Source organism: Tupaia chinensis, unplaced genomic scaffold, assembly GCF_000334495.1.
Source record: "Tupaia chinensis unplaced genomic scaffold, TupChi_1.0 Scaffold000179_1, whole genome shotgun sequence".
Lineage (NCBI taxonomy): Eukaryota > Metazoa > Chordata > Mammalia > Scandentia > Tupaiidae > Tupaia > Tupaia belangeri.
In genome coordinates this window covers 2,648,580-2,667,373 of record NW_006159654.1, presented here as the reverse complement: position 1 = coordinate 2,667,373, position 18,794 = coordinate 2,648,580, and the positions used below count along the sequence as shown (strand labels likewise).

General features: G+C 36.0%; 2 protein-coding genes across 2 annotated transcripts in view; one reads left to right on the top strand and one right to left on the bottom strand.

Moving 5' to 3' along the window:
• HMGB2 (high mobility group box 2) overlaps positions 1–3,147 on the top strand; it is a 3,562-nt gene extending 415 nt beyond the window's left edge. Inside the window, exons 2-5 of the mRNA XM_006146466.3 lie at positions 95–263; positions 528–673; positions 750–924; positions 1,511–3,147. Of these exons, the coding sequence (XP_006146528.1) occupies positions 114–263; positions 528–673; positions 750–924; positions 1,511–1,672 (633 nt within the window). The 5' untranslated portion in view covers positions 95–113 and the 3' untranslated portion in view covers positions 1,673–3,147. The remainder of the gene's footprint in view (positions 1–94; positions 264–527; positions 674–749; positions 925–1,510) is intronic.
• Positions 3,148–11,442: 8,295 nt separating this feature from the next.
• The window catches only part of GALNT7 (polypeptide N-acetylgalactosaminyltransferase 7), an 83,994-nt gene continuing 76,642 nt past the window's right edge, over positions 11,443–18,794 (bottom strand). Inside the window, exons 11-13 of the mRNA XM_027771041.1 lie at positions 17,305–17,403; positions 16,163–16,291; positions 11,443–12,605 (exon numbers count right to left, since the gene is read on the bottom strand). Coding sequence (XP_027626842.1) covers positions 12,468–12,605; positions 16,163–16,291; positions 17,305–17,403 — 366 coding nt within the window. The 3' untranslated portion in view covers positions 11,443–12,467. The remainder of the gene's footprint in view (positions 12,606–16,162; positions 16,292–17,304; positions 17,404–18,794) is intronic.

Here is an 18,794-nt window from a genome sequence, read left to right as displayed (position 1 = left end):
GGAGCGGATTTGGGCGGGAAGCGGAGCCCCGCCAGCGCCCGCCCTGGCTGCTACCGGCGCCGCACCGACCCACCCGCCGCCTTTGGCCCTCTAGGTAGACGCCGTCTGTCACCATGGGCAAAGGAGACCCCAACAAGCCGAGGGGCAAAATGTCCTCGTATGCCTTCTTCGTGCAGACCTGTCGGGAAGAGCACAAGAAGAAACACCCAGACTCTTCCGTCAATTTCGCCGAATTCTCCAAGAAATGTTCGGAGAGATGGAAGGTGAGAGAGATGGGAGCTCTGAGAGCCAAGGGTTTTCAGGTGTGTTTTTTTGGCTAGAGCTGTAGGCAGGTAACTTTTAAGTTTCAGCTTTCCTATTCTGATGACTCACCCAGATATCTGAGTTTTTAGACACATGCTTTAGGCTTTTACTTACATATTTAAGGCCACTAAAGGAAAATACTGTTAGAGAAAATGTCCTTAAAAGTCATGATCATTTTCTAGCATTCATAGTTTATGGTTTGACTGCCCATTTTATGCCAATAGACCATGTCTGCAAAGGAAAAGTCTAAGTTTGAAGATATGGCAAAAAGTGACAAAGCTCGTTATGACAGGGAGATGAAGAATTACGTCCCTCCCAAAGGTGATAAGAAGGGAAAGAAAAAGGATCCCAATGCTCCAAAAAGGCCTCCGTAAGTTTGTTTTAAATATCAATAAAATTGGCCCTTGGATTTTTCCTTCTTTATTAACACTGTTGCTTCCTTTCAGATCTGCCTTCTTCCTGTTTTGCTCTGAACATCGCCCAAAGATCAAAAGTGAACACCCAGGCCTGTCCATTGGGGATACTGCAAAAAAATTGGGTGAAATGTGGTCTGAACAGTCAGCCAAAGATAAACAGCCATATGAACAGAAAGCGGCTAAACTAAAGGAGAAATATGAGAAGGTAAATTGTTTTAGCTTTTTAAAGCAGAGATTAACATTAGATATTTTCTAAAGTACCTTAAATGGGTATAAAAGTTGGGCAGTTTAGGTAATCTAACATTAATAGTTGTCAGCTCTTTTTTGTAAAGGCCAAATAAAACTGTATTTATGTTACTTAAGTAACATAAATTAATTCTTTTGACTCAAAAAACCAGTGTTTGTAGTATTGATAAATTTCCTGTACGTGAATTCATTTGATAATGAATGTTTTTTTTGTTTTTTAACAGCCAAATGTGTTTCGTGTAGATATCTAAAATGTGAAGCTGGGGGGGGCGGGTGGGACCTATTTGAGAGGTAAATAGGTACTGGTAGTGGAAATACTGGCATCAGTTTAATGCATCACGTATCATTTTGCATCATTAGTTTTTTTGAAGCTTGTAGAAAACAAATGGTTTCAAAATTCAGTTAGACTTTGAATAGGGTTTTAGACACTTATCAGGCTTATTGGTCAGTAATCTTAGATTGTTTATAACTAAGTGGTTTTCACAGTTGAGTAATGATACCGGAAGCTGATTTAATTTTTTTTTTTTTTTTTGACATTATTTCAGGATATTGCTGCATACCGTGCCAAGGGCAAAAGTGAAGCAGGAAAGAAGGGCCCTGGCAGGCCAACAGGCTCAAAGAAGAAGAACGAACCAGAAGATGAGGAAGAGGAGGAGGAGGAAGAGGAAGAAGAAGATGATGAGGAAGAAGACGAAGATGAAGAATAAATGGCTATCCTGTAATGATGTGTGTGGAATGTGTGTGTATGCTCAGGCAATTGTTTTGCTAAGAATGTGAATTCAAGTGCAGCTCAATATTAGCTTCAGTATAAAAACTGTACAGATTTTTGTATAGCTGATAAGATTCTTTGTAGAGAAAATACTTTTTTAAGAATGCAAGTTGTAGCTTTTTGAGGGGCTACTACATACAGTTAGATTTTATAGCTTCTGATGTTGAATGTTCCTTCATATTTAATGGTTTAATTTCTTGACTTGTGTATGGTAGTACAACACACTCATAGGAATTGGTATCAATAGTAAATTTTGGGTTTTTTAGGATGTTGAATTTTGTGTTTTTTTTTTTTTCAATTTTGTAATAAAATTATGTATATTATTTCTATTGCCTTTGTCTTACTATGTTAAATTAACTTTCACTTAAAAAAATAGTGATAGACTGGAGCAATGTCAGTTTTAAAAATTTCTGCCTAGAAGTTCTTAGGCATGGTTTATTTAGTAAAATGTTTAGAGGGTTAGAAAAACCAAACATGCCCGTATTCACATTACATGTTCTTTAAAAATCAGATCTGAAATTTAATGGACTCTTAAGAGTTATGCAGTTTTTATGGAATGATATTATTCTTGACATTTTTGTTAATTTATTAGCTAATTTGTCTTACAGGTTTTTTTTTTTCCTTAACTGTTTCTTGGGGAAAGTTTCTCTTGATATGAGAAATCATTAGTAACAAGATTCAACTCTTAGTTGACAGCTTGTACCTAGTTTAAGGTAGGATACCAGAGTAAATTTTGAGTTATGTCTGTTTAAAATTAGTTTGGTCTTAAAACTTTAGAATTCTGGTAACTAGCCTAAGAAGGTATTTGAGGTGGTTATCATCATACATACGATGATCATTTAATTAAATTGACCTAGGATTTATATTTATAGAGGTAGGCAGTTATTTTATGAAAAGCTTACTTGAGGAATCAGTTGCTTGTATTTGAATAAAGATGATTATTTTGGATAGTTAGAAGTCGATCATGAAAGTTGACTACCTTTGGGTTATAAACACTTTCAGAAAAAAAAAATGGGACAATTTTATAGTTAAATTTGAAAGTGTTGGTTACCTACAAAATTTTAAAATAGAAGTCAAGATTCTTATTACCCAACCATGGAAGCATTGGTTGTTTCTCTCATGCCATATTTGGAATAAATATTGGGTAAGGATTATTTCTTAAATAGGAAATATTAACCATCCTTTTTTTTAAAACAGAAGTATGGTATCAACATAATTACCAGAAGAAATGGATTCAAACTATGTTCAAGCATCTTTATGATTGCCCTCTGTCACATCCTAATGACTACATGCTCAAATTTGGGTTTTCTCAAAAAATGAAAACTAGTTTTCAGATGTTAGGAAACTTAGTATGTGGAAACATTTGTGGTAATATATATTAGACACATAAATAGATCTGGAAGCCAGTTTATACCAAATCCAGATAATAGTATATAATGTGATTTGAGGCGGTCTCAGTACAACAGGGCTGCCACATTTTATCTGCATATTATCTGAGCTAATAGATCACAGTTTAACCACTTCTCTAAGGATAATTGTTTGTTTTTGTTTTGACAATGTTGGCATGAATGTCCTTGTATTTAATTTTACATAAGTGAGAAAAGACCTATAATGGCATAGTTGGGCCAAAGGGCTTGTGCTGTTTTTTTTTGGGGGGGGGGTTGGCATTTATTTATTGGTTTGTTGTGATTTTCAAACTGTCAGATCTGGGACTCAAACTGCTCTCAGCCATGGGGGAATCTAGCACCTTATCCACTACATCACTTACTGGCCCTGGGCTTGTACTTTTTAATGTTGCTAATATAATACTTAAAACCTCTATACTTATGCCAGAAACTGCACTTGTGCTTATTTGTAAACTTTTGAAGCCTGCTAAAACTAAGCAGAAGTTGTTCTAATATGTATTGTACAGCAGTGAATGTTTGGAGTAGTTTGTTCTCATTTCAACAACAATAGTTCTCAAACTTAGTCTTTGTTATTGTGACTTGTAAGATAGAGTTTCTCCTGGGGCCGGCAGGTGCCGTGATGGTTAAAGTGGCTGGAGTCTGACGTGGCTGGCTGCAGTTCCAGTCCTGGACCTGGCAGCTTGCTTTCTCACTTTCCTTTCTCTGTCCAACGTCAAAAAAAATTAATGACAATGAATAAAATTAAATAAAACAATTCTTTAAAAAATAGTTTCTCCTATTATGAGTTTAGTAATTTACGCTTAAGATTCCTTTGTGTTTTCTGTGGTCTCTTTCATTGATCTTATTAATAGAGGGGACTGTGGAAAAAATGAAATTAAAGTGTAAGTTCATTTTTGATGCAAAACTGAAATCCATGCAGTTTTAGTGTAACACTCATTTTCATGAACTTTTTGACAGACTCAATATATATTAAGGAGAATGATCCTTTGTGGCATATAAATATTTTTCTCTTTGTGTTGTGACTTGATAGGCCAGTTTGTCCTTTCATGGCTTTGGGAAGCTTTTTCCCAAAGATGATAAAAAACAATTGTCCTTTGGTTTCTTTTTAATTAAAGGTTATTTCTTTCATGTCAGCAGGTATAAATGTTAAGGTGCAGGATCCTATATGGCTGAGTTCGCAGTTGAGTCCTGACCTGGCTGTTTGGAAATACTGTGTGCGAGTGCATATGGGGCCAAAATCCTGAGAGAAATGCAAAATGGATTGTGGTGTACCCAACCCTCTGGGGGATGATTTCTCACTTTGTCTCTGGCAAGCACACATGCCCCATAGTAAACATTAAAAAAAAACATACATGAGAGAGGTACCCTCAGTAGTCTTGGTATAATCTGCCCACCAGCTTTTCTGGCTATCTGGGATCAACCTAGGAACTAAACCCCAATCTCGAGTATGGTTCCAGCATCATTGAGTGGGATGCTACCACTGCACCACTGTGGTTTGGTCTCTTTAAAAAAAAAAGAAAAAATTTAAAGTTTTTTGTCCTGGAATTTATTTTGGTACAGGGAATAAGGAAGGCGACCAGATTTCTTTCTGGATATTGTTCACTACTTAAAAGTTTTAGTTTATAAGCAGGGTGCTGGATTAGAAGCTTATACAGTTCCTTTCAAAATATACTTGGTTCAATAACTATGCTTTTTTGTATTTTGCCTTTTAACAATCATTCACAGCAAATAGTAAATACAAGCTTGTTTTAGTATAAATACAGCATTACATTTTGGCTGAGGTTACCTGGCACTTGACCAGAAAAAGTACCCTTCAGTGGGGCATGATCATGCTGCAGTCCTTTTCCACTTATATCAGAATTTGGGGCAAATGTGCCTATGTGTCGAGAGTCTGTCAAGCTGCCAGGGCCACGAGTTGAACTGTTTGCCATGTAGGATCTGATAACCCTGTGCATAACACTCAACTGTTCTGTGGGGCCAGCCCCAAATATAGCATTATCTTAGCATGTTTTTTTTTTTTTCCTATTACTGCATAAATCACTGAACATATTTTATAAAGCAGTAATGATTTTGTTTTGTGGGGAATAGTAAGAAAGCTAAAGGAGCTGTTACACTACTGCATAAAATCTGGTCCTATGAAACTTGATACCTCTATATATAAGCTATTTTTTGATTAGTTCATGAAATTTCTATAGAAGATTGATAGTTTTAGAAAAAGGTGGGATTACATGAAGGTAGGAAATGGAAAGACCTATGGAGACTAGATAGAAAAGGGCTGGGTGTGGTCATGTGAGCATGAAAGAAGCAATCTCTGAAGATAGTGAAATATTTTTGTTACACTGGTGTATCCCAAGTGCCAGCAACTGTTCTATGTGTATTTGCAAACATAAATAGGATAAAGGGGACAGCCACTATTTAGTACTATTGTTGGATGGAAATGTGATCTAGGAGTACCAGATCTTCCTAATTTTCAAGTGGAACTAGACATCTAAAGTGGAATCAGTTTTAAATATTGGCATTGAGTTCAAAGTTTGAGGTTAAATAATGTATCTGAACATGGGACCAGCAGTTGGCATAATGGTCAAGCCACTGGACTCCCACTTAGTTGACTGGTTCAAGTCCTGGACCTGGCGGCTTAAAGCTCAAACCAGGCATGTGTGCATGCATGCCCAAAATCCTGAGAGGAGAATGGAAGGGAAAGGATTGTGGTGTGGCTATCCCCCTGGGAGGTGATTTCTTGTTTCCTGTCTGGCAAGCACAACCACCCTATAACAGAAATCTCTTTTAAAAAAAATCTATGTATCTATATATACATATGTGTGTGGGTGTAGGGGTTATCTGATAATCTGTCCAAAGGTCACCTGTTTGCCACTTGTATAAATTAAATAGTATAGGTACACATAAGATTGCTAATACAGGTTGAGCAATTGTAATCTGAATATCTGAAACCTCATGTGCTCCAAAATCTGAAAGCCCTTGAGCACTGACATGACGCCTTTGCTTCTGATAGTTCAATGTACACGAAGGAATTGTTAAGAGACGAAACTACCTTCAGGCTGTGCGTATAGGGCTTATTTGAAGCAAATGGGATTCCATGTTTAGACTTGGGTCATTCCCAAGGTATTTTGTATATATACACACACACAAATATTCCCAAATCCATAAAAACCTGTCATTTGGAACAGTTGTGGTCTTGAGATTTTTAATAGGGGATAATGAAACTGTAAATGTTTACCTGAGTCAGGTTTGTTGATTTGTGTGTGCCTTATAGCTAAGCATTGTTTTTATAGTTAAACCTTTCAGGGCCAGCAGGTGTTGTCATGGTTAAGGCGCTGGACTCACATGGCCCACTGTAGTTCGAGTCCTGGTCTGGCTGCTTGCTTTCTCACTCTCCCCCACCCCACCCCCTGCCTGGCACCTGTTTCTGGTGAGCACATGTGCCCTATAACAAATTAAAAAATAATAAGTAAAATTAAACCTTTAAAAAGAAGGAGGGACCAGCAGTTAGCATAATGGCTATGTCGCTGGACTGCCATGTAGTTGACTGCCGCAGTTTGCGTCCCGGACTTGGTGGCTTAAAACTCATGCCGGACCTGTGTGCGTGCCCAAGATCCCGAGAGGAGAATGGAGAAGAAGGGATTGTGGCATGACCATCCCCCCTGGGGGGTGATTTCTCGCTGTCTCTCTGTACCTCTCCAAAAAAAAAAAAAAAAAAAGGAAAAAAACCTTCCTTGCCCTGATTGGAACTCACCTTAATTTCTTACACTGCAGGAAAGGTAAGTAAATATAGACATTATTTCTGAGGTTTCAATGGAACTTGATTGAGCTTCTCAGCCTGTATTTTTCAGGACTTAATAGTGCAGACTTCTCTTATGGGTGTTACCAGATCTATGGAATAGTATATCAGCAGCATAATTAGACATATTAAAAGGAAAGAAAAACTTTTTTTTTTTCTTTGTTCAAGGTTTTTGCTATAGGGAGCATGTGTTCCAGAGACAGAGAAGGAAAGTGAGAAATACCACCAGGTGGGATGGCCTTGCTGCAATCCCTTCATTCTCAGGATTGTGGACACACACATACAGACACCTGGCATGATTTTCAAGCTGCTGGGTCCTGGCTCTACTCACAATTACCCATGTAGAAGTCCAGTGCCATAACTACCACACCACCTGCTGGCCCCAAGAAAACTTTTAAGCAATGTGTAGTATCAAATTTTGAAACTGGATATGGCATTTGTATCATCTGGTCTAGTCTCCAGGAATACATGGCAACTGGACAATGTCCTAGGGCAGGTAAGATAGTAAAACACTATAATTCATATTTATGTATTCACATTTGATTCTTCACATATTTCCAAGAAGGATGAGATGGCTTGCTACAATTGTCAGATTTAAATTTCAGAGCCCACTATACTACCATTCAGATGGGCAGTCTGTAGCATTCTAGTCTGAAATGGAGGAGTCCACATCTAGTCCACATCTGATTAGATATAGGCCCCACAACTGATTCACTCAGAAAATTGAAATGTGCCATCTCAACTATGGGCATTTCAAAATCTTAAAAATCAAAATTGCCAAGTCATTACTGAATCTAATTTAGAGATATTCAAAAATTAAATAAAGGAAAATTGCTAATTCCAGGGATGGTGGTCCCCCAAATTCTCTTTTGTCCATTTTCTTGCAACAGATTTGCTTCTCATAAATGATACATATTTTACAGTGCTCAATACTTTTAAAAAGTGGAAAATTTTTCACAAAGCTAAACTTCTGGGATACTGGGTATCTAGCTCTAGTTAGGTACTTGTCATTGTTTTTAATTTAGTTACATGTGGGTTTTTTTCAGTTATATTCTGTCTGGATAGGGAATATATTTCAAGATACCTGTGTGAGGCTAGCTTAAGAAATAACCCTCCATTTACTTCAGTCTAGAGCTATGTTAACTTTTCACATTTCTTAGCCTAAACCTCCATAGCAGCTAATAATTGGAAGACATGATGATAGAAAAGTCAGCTGAAAGAATGTTTCCCAAATCAACACAGCCAGTTGATAACTTGAATCTGTTAGCAGTCATATCTTCTCTCTCTTTTTTTGTATTTCTCTCTTTTTTAAGAATTATTTTATTTAAACTTATTTTCCAGTTTGATCAGAGAAAGAGGGGAAGTGAGAAAGTGAGCCACCAGGTCCAGGACCTGAACTGCAGTTGGCCATGTGGAAATACAGTGCCCCCAATCACCACCAGGCCACCTGCTGGCCCCATGCTATATTTTCTCAAAATGTCATGTTTAAGGTGGCATGGTGGTTAAGGACACTGGACAATGGTTTGAGTCCTGGACCTGGTGGCTTGCTTTCTCACTTTCTCTCTCTCTCTCTCACTCTATCCCTCTCTGGCCAAATGAAAACAATTTAAAAAATTCATATGTTTTGCATCACAAGGTCCTATGGAGTTTCTAACTTCATTTTGGTAGGCTTCCCTTTTCCCTAAATCTGTCTGGTTATAAAGAATTTTGGTTTAAAGACTTTTTTTTCTTTCTAGGTAATTACACCCTAGAATATACTGCCAAGAAAAATATATGTTGCTGGAGTTATTTTTTTATAACTGGATATGTGACTTTAAAAAATAGTTATACTTGGACAAACTTGTAAAAATATATTTTTATGTTTTCTTCCTATAGATAGGTAAGCTCTGAGTAGTCTAAGTTCGTGTAGCAGAAATCTAACCAACACACCAGCATATACTTAACTAATTAACAGTATAGTTTATGATAGTTTTGCTATTAAATGTATCTTGTGAAGAGTAAAATTAAGCATTTCTTTAAAATATACAGTGTTTAGATTTATAAATGATTACAAGTACTGAAAATAAAAACCAATGAATTAAAATACAGTATTTTATTTTTCCTCACCTAAAAAACAAGCAACCCAGAATTAAGATATACATAAGCTTCTCAAATTTACCCTAATAAAATTTTGAATATTTATACAATTTCTACAGAAACATACAGTGTATCAAAATCTGCATAAATCAAATTTATAAAATGTGTAGAAATGCATAGTGATATTATCAACTTACAAAGCAAGGATATGGGAATTATTTCCAGAGCAGCCTACGGTAGAAAAGTCATTATGGCAGCAGCTTCTGATGTTTTTCGTTTGGTAAAGTTTCTGATTTCAACATAAAGACTCATATTCAGAGTATCTTAATGAATTGCACAAAATACCCATTTAAAATTTACATGCACAGTTCATTGCCACCTTTCTTAGGCCTATGCATAGTTAACAAGGTTATAATCTATTCAACATGGAAAATGGAGCCTATTTGCAAACACACAAGTAATTAAAGTACCAATTCTGTTTCAATTTTATAGTTGATTTATTTTGCAATTTTATAAGCATATAAATGTATTCTTTTGTAAACATCCCTAGAGATGAATGAAATTTAAAATGGTTGATTAAAAGTCTGTTTAGGATGTTTAACTTGGACTCTCCAAATTTAAGAACTAACTTGGACTCTCCAAATTTATAAACTTCTAACAAATGTAGTTTTTTTTTTTTTTTTTAAAGCTTTAATTAAAAATATTTTCCTCTGGCAGTAGTTTGTGAATTGCTTTCATTGTGATGATGCCATGATTACAGGATCAAAAATGCTTAACTTCACTTGCCCTTCCCCACCTCACATTTTCTTTTTAAGAGCTCAATTCAGGCATTTTAATCTTTGGGGAAATAAAAAAGATTGTTTAGAAGTTGAAGTCTAGTTTACCATTAGCAGTATTTGATTCTCCTATGACAGGTGCTATCTTAATAAGTGTTTAAATCCAGACAACTCTTTTCACTGGAAAATAATAATCAAAATATACTTCCTAAGAAATTAAGAAATACTAGGGAACTAACAACGAATTAACACAAAGTGGTTCACATTTGTTAGTGAACTATATGCTTAAATAGTTCCTTTTTTAAAAATGTTTAAGAACATGTAGGAAATCTCATTTGGATGAAGATATAACAGACATAAATTCACTCTTGGCTTCAAAAGTTGTACAGCCTAGGTAATAATGCACAGGAGTTGGGTAAGGCTTACTCTAACAACGGCTTAGAAATTTTTACCTCAGACAGAATTAACCTTTGATGTGTTTATAGTGGTGTTTTGCTGTTTTATCACCCCCTTTCAAATTTTCAAAACTAAGAATTATAGTTTTTTATAGTGACAGATACTGGGGCAAAGTAAATTCCCAAATGTCAGAGGACAATTTTTCTCTTGTTGGAAGAGCACTTTACTATTCTAGGGGCTTATACAGACAAAAGGCATTGGGAATGCTAGCAGGTAAGGGAGTTAATGCCGCAGTCTTCAAATCCTCTAGACTACATAGCCTTGGGTGTTTTAATTGTCATTTCTTTTTCAAGCCATTCAACATTCAACTTCATAGCAAATGGAATAAATTCATTTCTGAGTAGTAAAAGTATTCCCAATATTGGTGACAATTCCATCATTACTGTCCTATACATTTCATCAAAAGCTCTTTAAATATAAACTGAGAAATGAAAGAGGCACTAAATGTGTTGAAATTCACCTTTTAAAAAAGCAGCATGACTGTGAAGGAAGGCCACCTTGGCTAATAACCTGTGGCAGTGCTTCAAAAAGATGTAAAATTAAATAGACACAACAGGTTGATTATTACCATGTTGTATATGAAAATCTGGTTACTCCAACCTTTTTTTTTTTTTTCAAGTGTGTTAAAAACAAAAACAAAACCAAACTGCCTTTCAGACCCCTGAGTGTAATCCCAAAGAAGACAACATGCTTTTACCTCTGTTTTAATAAAACAGAGCTAAAAACACAAATTACCAACATCATCTTAAGACAAAACAAAAAAGATGTAAACATCTACAAAGTTTAAGGTAAAAGCAGTTTTGTAAACAGTAACTGCAGATGATAATGTTATTGTAAAATCACAGTTTATCAACGTCCTTCAAACTGATCAGGAGGTTTCAGGTTTGGAGTTGTATGGAGATAATAATAGTTGCAGCAGGTTTCAGGTGGTTTTCAGTCCTGTATAAATTTATTTGTCAGTAGGTAGGTTATTGGTTTCTTTTTTTCTTTCTAAACACTATGGATGTTATTCATTTCCCACTTTTGAGTCATTTTACTAGAGTCACAATTGGAGAGGAACACTTGATGTAGGACTTCGGAGCGATCTAAGCATTTTCCTGAAGGAATATGAATAAATTTGTACAGGTTCTGGAAAATAGAAAGAAAAAAGTTTTTAATTTGGATGATACTAGAAATCATTACCTGACTATTGGTAAGGCTTACTCTAACAACGGCTTAGAAATTTTTACCTCAGACAGAATTAACCTTTGATGTGTTTATAGTGGTGTTTTGCTGTTTTATCACCCCCTTTCAAATTTTCAAAACTAAGAATTATAGTTTTTTATAGTGACAGATACTGGGGCAAAGTAAATTCCCAAATGTCAGAGGACAATTTTTCTCTTGTTGGAAGAGCACTTTACTATTCTAGGGGCTTATACAGACAAAAGGCATTGGGAATGCTAGCAGGTAAGGGAGTTAATGCCGCAGTCTTCAAATCCTCTAGACTACATAGCCTTGGGTGTTTTAATTGTCATTTCTTTTTCAAGCCATTCAACATTCAACTTCATAGCAAATGGAATAAATTCATTTCTGAGTAGTAAAAGTATTCCCAATATTGGTGACAATTCCATCATTACTGTCCTATACATTTCATCAAAAGCTCTTTAAATATAAACTGAGAAATGAAAGAGGCACTAAATGTGTTGAAATTCACCTTTTAAAAAAGCAGCATGACTGTGAAGGAAGGCCACCTTGGCTAATAACCTGTGGCAGTGCTTCAAAAAGATGTAAAATTAAATAGACACAACAGGTTGATTATTACCATGTTGTATATGAAAATCTGGTTACTCCAACCTTTTTTTTTTTTTTCAAGTGTGTTAAAAACAAAAACAAAACCAAACTGCCTTTCAGACCCCTGAGTGTAATCCCAAAGAAGACAACATGCTTTTACCTCTGTTTTAATAAAACAGAGCTAAAAACACAAATTACCAACATCATCTTAAGACAAAACAAAAAAGATGTAAACATCTACAAAGTTTAAGGTAAAAGCAGTTTTGTAAACAGTAACTGCAGATGATAATGTTATTGTAAAATCACAGTTTATCAACGTCCTTCAAACTGATCAGGAGGTTTCAGGTTTGGAGTTGTATGGAGATAATAATAGTTGCAGCAGGTTTCAGGTGGTTTTCAGTCCTGTATAAATTTATTTGTCAGTAGGTAGGTTATTGGTTTCTTTTTTTCTTTCTAAACACTATGGATGTTATTCATTTCCCACTTTTGAGTCATTTTACTAGAGTCACAATTGGAGAGGAACACTTGATGTAGGACTTCGGAGCGATCTAAGCATTTTCCTGAAGGAATATGAATAAATTTGTACAGGTTCTGGAAAATAGAAAGAAAAAAGTTTTTAATTTGGATGATACTAGAAATCATTACCTGACTATTTATTTATTTATTTATTTATTTTTTTAAATTACCTGACTTTTATAAAGAGGCAGTTCAGGCGAATTGGACAAGTTATACCACCATACCTCAGAATTAGGATTTCTTTTGGTTGTCAGTCTTCTAAGTCCCTTTATTGTTAAATCACAATATTCTACTGGTTTCTTAAATTCAATGTATGTAAACCTAAATTCATTATCTTCCCCTCCACTTTTCTGATTCTTGACCAATGACCATCAATTTCCCAGTCCTCAGGAAACTGTATTTTTCCTCATTCACACACATCACCAGTCATTAAATTCTGATATTTGTAATGTCTCTAGTTTATATCCCTTCCCACACCCCCTGCAGATACCCAATTTAGCCCTCCATAGGTTATAGGTAGTAGGTTTCTTCAGTATAGCTCAGGACTTCTCAAAGAATGGTCCTCAGACATTCCAAGATAGGGTCTGTAAGGACAAAACCAATTTCATGATAATGCGCAGTCTCCACTTGCTTTTTTGCATTATTTATACTGATGATGCAAAGGTAACAGTGTAAAATTGCTGAGGCTTTGGCATGAATCACTAAGTGACACCAAACTGCCTAGTGGTTATATTCTTCACTGCATATACTCACACTTAAGGTGTGATATTTTCTAAACAAGCAGTGCATAATTTTAGAAAAACTCAGATAAAAGATCCATTCAGAGTGTAAAATCAAAGATTTTAATGTAACATAGAATAAAATGTTAGTGATATTATTTCAGATTTTACATTGCAAGTAACTTTTAAGAAACTACCACTTACTAGGTGGTAGTATAGTATCCAAGAATAGTCACAATTATCTGAAAAGGCTATTAAATTACCTCTCTCTTTTCCAAATGCATGCTTTTGTGAAGCTGGATTTTCCTCATATGTGTACTTCAAATAAAACAATATATTACATCACATTGAATGGAGAGGCACTGTGAGAATCTGGCTATTTTCTATTAAAACAGGTATTAAAGGATTTCCAAAAATATAGAACAATACCATTCCTCTATCTTTTTTGTGTGGGAAAAATATTTATAGTCTCATGAGAGCTGTTATAATTATTTTATATGAATTAATATACAAAAACTTTACAAATGTATCAAGATTTAATGTCCAGTTCTGGAAATATTATTAGTGATAACCTAAATAAACAAAAGCTGTTTGACAGGGTTTCAGTGATTTTTTTAAGAGTGTAAAGGGAGGTGCCAGCAGGTGGCATGGTGGTTGAGGTGCTGGACTCCCATCTGGCCGACTACAGTTCAAGTCATGGATCCAGTGGCTTGAAAAATCATTCTGGGTGCAGGTGCATGTATGCCCAAAATCCTGAGAGGAGAATAAGGAAAAGGGATTGCAGCATGCATCTCCTCTGAAGGACGATTTCTTACTTTCCCTCTCTGTCTCTCTCTGGTGAGTGCACATCCTATGCCACACACCTTTAAAAAAAAAAAAAAGTATACAGGGAATCCAGAGACCAGAAATTTTGAGAATGGCTGCTTGAGCTGAAAATGCTGCTTCATCAGCCCATATTTCACAATTTTTCCAGAATTATTTTCCTCAAAGTATCCATTGTTTTCTATCACTGCCTTCTTCAAATGTTAATTGCTCTCCAAAACTTACAAAATGAAGCCTGATGTTCTTTCTTCAGTAGTACAAAATAGGGATACCAAAATAAAGGAGATTCATAGAATTCTCTACATGGTTTCATGTCATGCCTTGCTTATCCAGTGTTCTTATTTATCTTCCACGGAAAGCCTTTTTAATCCTCAGGACCCGATGCAACAGTATTTCTTTACAAAAGTTATTAGAAATACTTGATCCTATTAATCACACTTTTGCTTTCGTATGGCATTTTATTTTTACTTTTTTTTTTCCCTGCTCTACTATTACAAATATATGTGTGCTTTAGGTACTTTTAAAAAACTCTTGTACAGACTACTGCATCACTGGGTCCCAGTGAATATTTAGCAATGTCTGATGCATGTAAGTATATTCAGTGCTGTCCTTTAAAATATCTAAAACACATATGCTCTGTTTTTATCCATTCTTTTTTTTTTTTTTCCTGGAGAGATTTTTGCCATAGGGTGCATGTGCTCGCCGGAGATACAGAAACAGACAGAAAGTGAGAAGTGAGAAATTACCCCCTGTGGGGATAGCCGTGCCACAATTCCTTCTCCTCCATTCTTCTCTCAGGATTTTGGGAACACATGCACACACACCCAGCAAGAGTTTCAAGCTGCCAGGTCTGGCACTCGAACCATGGTCAGCCATGTGGGAGTCCAGTGATGTAATTATTATGCCATATGCTGGTCCCTACCCATTAATTCTTGATGGTGGTTCCTGATCTGTTATTTTTCTTTTATTATTTTACTAACATTGTTCTAACTGACCTCTATAATTTATTGTTATTATTCATTTTTATTTATGAAAATAAATGCTCTGTTCTTATGGTAATCCCCTTTGTAACTTACTATTAAAAAAAATGAACTCAGCAGTTGACATGTGCTTATTACGTCATGGTAATTATCCATAAATGATGATAACTGGGAATATTTAGCTGGGCCATAATATCATTATGATACAGGAAACAAGTGCCTGCATGACAGATGGGATATGATAAAAAATTTTAGATAAGTTGAATGTTGCCTGATTCCTTCAGTTTGAGGCAACTTTCCCAGCTTTTTCTTTCATAATGAAATTGATATATTTTATCCAAGTCTAGGTTTTGAACATTTCACGTTAATCTATTTATAAGTTGGAATCCTCAACTTTCCAGAGAGCTTTACCTATTTTTGAAACAGGGTCTCACTATGTTGCCAAGACTGGCCTTTAACCTGAAATCCTCCTGCCTCATCCTCCTGAGTAGCTGGGATTATAGGCATGTGCCAATGGCATAAGCTTTAAATACTCACAGCTGAAACAACAACAAAAAAACTGTGCCAGCAGAGTCAAGTGGATAATTAAATTTGACCTTTAAACAAGCTACGGGCTGCATTTATTCTGTTGTATTTAGCAAGCAATGATAAGGAAGTTGTGAAGGCCTAGATTTTTTTAACTTGTTTTATTTGTTGTCTCTATCTCCACCTAGTGGACAACATGAAATACTAACCAAATATGGTAAAAATACATCTTACTATAATGAATGATTCACTTAGGTTTTAAAATTCAGGTTTCGATACTGGAATAATGTTGATGATGGCCTCACAAACACTGACTTTCTTGTTTCTGAAAGTAGCAGTGGGTCTTCATGAACATCACTGTGACCTCATTACTTGACAATATTGTATTTGAAAACAAAAGCGATACCTCATTATGGAAAAACGAATCATCCAGTGCTCAGGAAAACCTACATGAATGACTAAATGAGAGGGGAATGCAAGCCATTTTGAATGCAGTCTTTAAGATTTATTCACCCAAATTTCACATGCTTAGTTCTGCTGAAAATGAAATAGCATGTAATATTTCAAGAGTTGAAACATAGAATACCTTGATGTATTGCCATTCCTTAAATTCATTTAGATTACAGTGTGTAATCATAACTTTTGACCCATCAGGCCCCTTCGTTAAACACTGGTCATACTGCATGAGTTGATTTACTTCATTGATGCGGAAAAGCTATATAAAAAGAAAAGAAACAAAGAATAGCAGAGGCATTTTCCTTCTTGATATACATTAAATACAAAAAAGAAACTTAATTCCCATAATCAAACTGAATGATTAAGTTATTTTTCTATGTGTTTAGAACTACAAGTCCATAGACAAAAATTCTATTTATTTTTATGTTACTGAAGATCCTTACTAACACTTTAATGATCATATTCTTTAGCGTCTAAGATAAAGAATGGGTTACTAACATATGCCAACAATGTCAAAAAATGAAAAAGTGGAAACAGGTCTGATGGTTTCACAATCTAAATTAGACACAAGAAAAACAACTACATAAGAAAATAAGAAAATAAATGAGTAAAGTACACATTACTGGCAGTAACTTCCCAGTTTATTGAGAAAAAAAATGGGATTACTGAATGATATTTGAAAAAAAAAAAAGGTTAGGGAGTTAGGCATAGTTAAGGTGGAGACAACTATATAATCTTAACCTATTTTAATCTCTTACAGTAGAACCAATTTTAGATTCTTATTTTTTTTGTTTGTTTGTTTTGAGAGGTTTTTTTGCTATAGGGTGAGTGTGCTTGCCAGACAGACAGAGAGAGAGAGAGAGACAGAAAGCGAGAAATCACCCCCCCCAGGGGGATGGTCACGTCACAATCCCTTCTCCTCCATTCTCCTCTTGGGATCTTGGGCACGCATGCACACGCGCCCGGCGTGAGTTCTAAGCCACCGGGTCCAGGACGTGAACCGCGGTCGACTATGTGGGAGTCCAGCGACATAGCCATTACAGTAGGCTGGTTCCCCCAATTTTAGATTCTTATCACTTATGTGAAAACATAAGTGCTATTATCATCCTACTTCAGTGAATGTTTCAGTGCTGCCAGGTTTTTTTTTTTTTTACAGAATGCTTCACTTATTAAAACAAAATTATAAAATTAAAAACCATATTAAGTCCTACAGGTAACAAGACCAGTTGTCTAAAGGCAGAAAAATTTGAGGGTGAAAGCAAGGCAGTTTACCTGATTCCCTCCCATCCTGTGGCAGGGTCCGAGTTCAACAAAGCCTCCATTGGTTTTTCCCATGCTATCAATGCAGTAAGCGGTTTCCAAGCCTCTTATCTGAAAACAAAAACAAAAAGAACCAAAAATCAGGCAATGGTTTGGTTTTGAATAAGCGCCAGCATCTGTGTAAAGCATTTCATGCTAAATATTGCAATTTGCAATGGAAACTGGAGTGTACAGTGTCAGGTTTTTACTGTCTAATTAGTCTTTAAGTCGTTTTTTAAGAGAAATTTTTGATACAGAGTGTATGCGCTCACCAGAGAGACAGAGAGACAAAAAGCGAGAAATGACTCCCCAGAGGGGATGGCCATGCCACAATCCCTTCACCTCCATTCTCCGCTTGGAATTTTGGGCATGCATACACATGCACTTGGTGTGAATTTTTTAAGCTGCCAGGTCCGGGACTTGAACCACAGTTGAATTTGTGGGAGTCCAGAGATGTACCCATTATACCATCTGCTGGTCCCAGTCTTTAGTTTTGAGCATACCAGTCAGCTATAAAAGTCATCTAAGGTTTTGAAGTCTGCATTGGCGTGGATTAATTCCAACTAAGAGCACTAGTCTACATGCTTCCATTAAATACCACAAAAGAAATATAAAAAGATACCATTAAGTTCAATTTAAGAATCATGATAATGTGAAAGATAAGCACACAGGGTAAAGCTAACTAATCACATCGGTAATAGACAGCGGCCCCTGCTATCTAAAAAAGACATGCATTTGTAAGGTATCTTCTCCCAGATAGGTAGGAAGCACTCTGGTGGCTGCCTCCAGGGGCCTAAGGAACATAGGTATGGCACATGGTCCAAGCAGTGAGGCTTTTCTATGACCAGAGATAACAGAGGTGAAAAGTAAACACAAGTTCCCATCTTTGGAATGGACATTTCATATTGTTTTAAAAACCTACTTTTGGCAATATTATTTATCTCAGTTATATGTTACCATAGTGTTTATATAAAATGTTTTGTTCATTAATTCAATCAGTAAATACTGGCTATGCATCTATGATGATAAGAACTTTGGATGATATAAAGAGAGGAAGTCATGATCTAAGGACTCTCAGACTTGTAGGTGACAGAGAGGTAAATGTCAGTGAGGATTTGGGAATGATTACACAGAGGAAGGAGCCACTCAGCCACTCACCTGCCAGGAGGAGCCTGAAGACTATCTCAAAGAGACAACTTTTACACGGGTTTACTCTGGAATGTTCAGGGAATGTTGACAAATGAAGTATGAGGTACAGTTGTCAGAACAGGGAGAAGTTAAAATGAAGTGTGTTTAGAGGTAGTGAAAGGAGAACAGAAAATTCTATTCATTCATTCATTCCTTCATATATGAATGTATTAATCCATAAAATACAAAGTGGGCAAATACCCATCATGCGTCAGGCATGCTGCAGGCTCTGAAACCCTAGTGTGCAAAATAAAGATCTTTGTCCCAGTGAACTT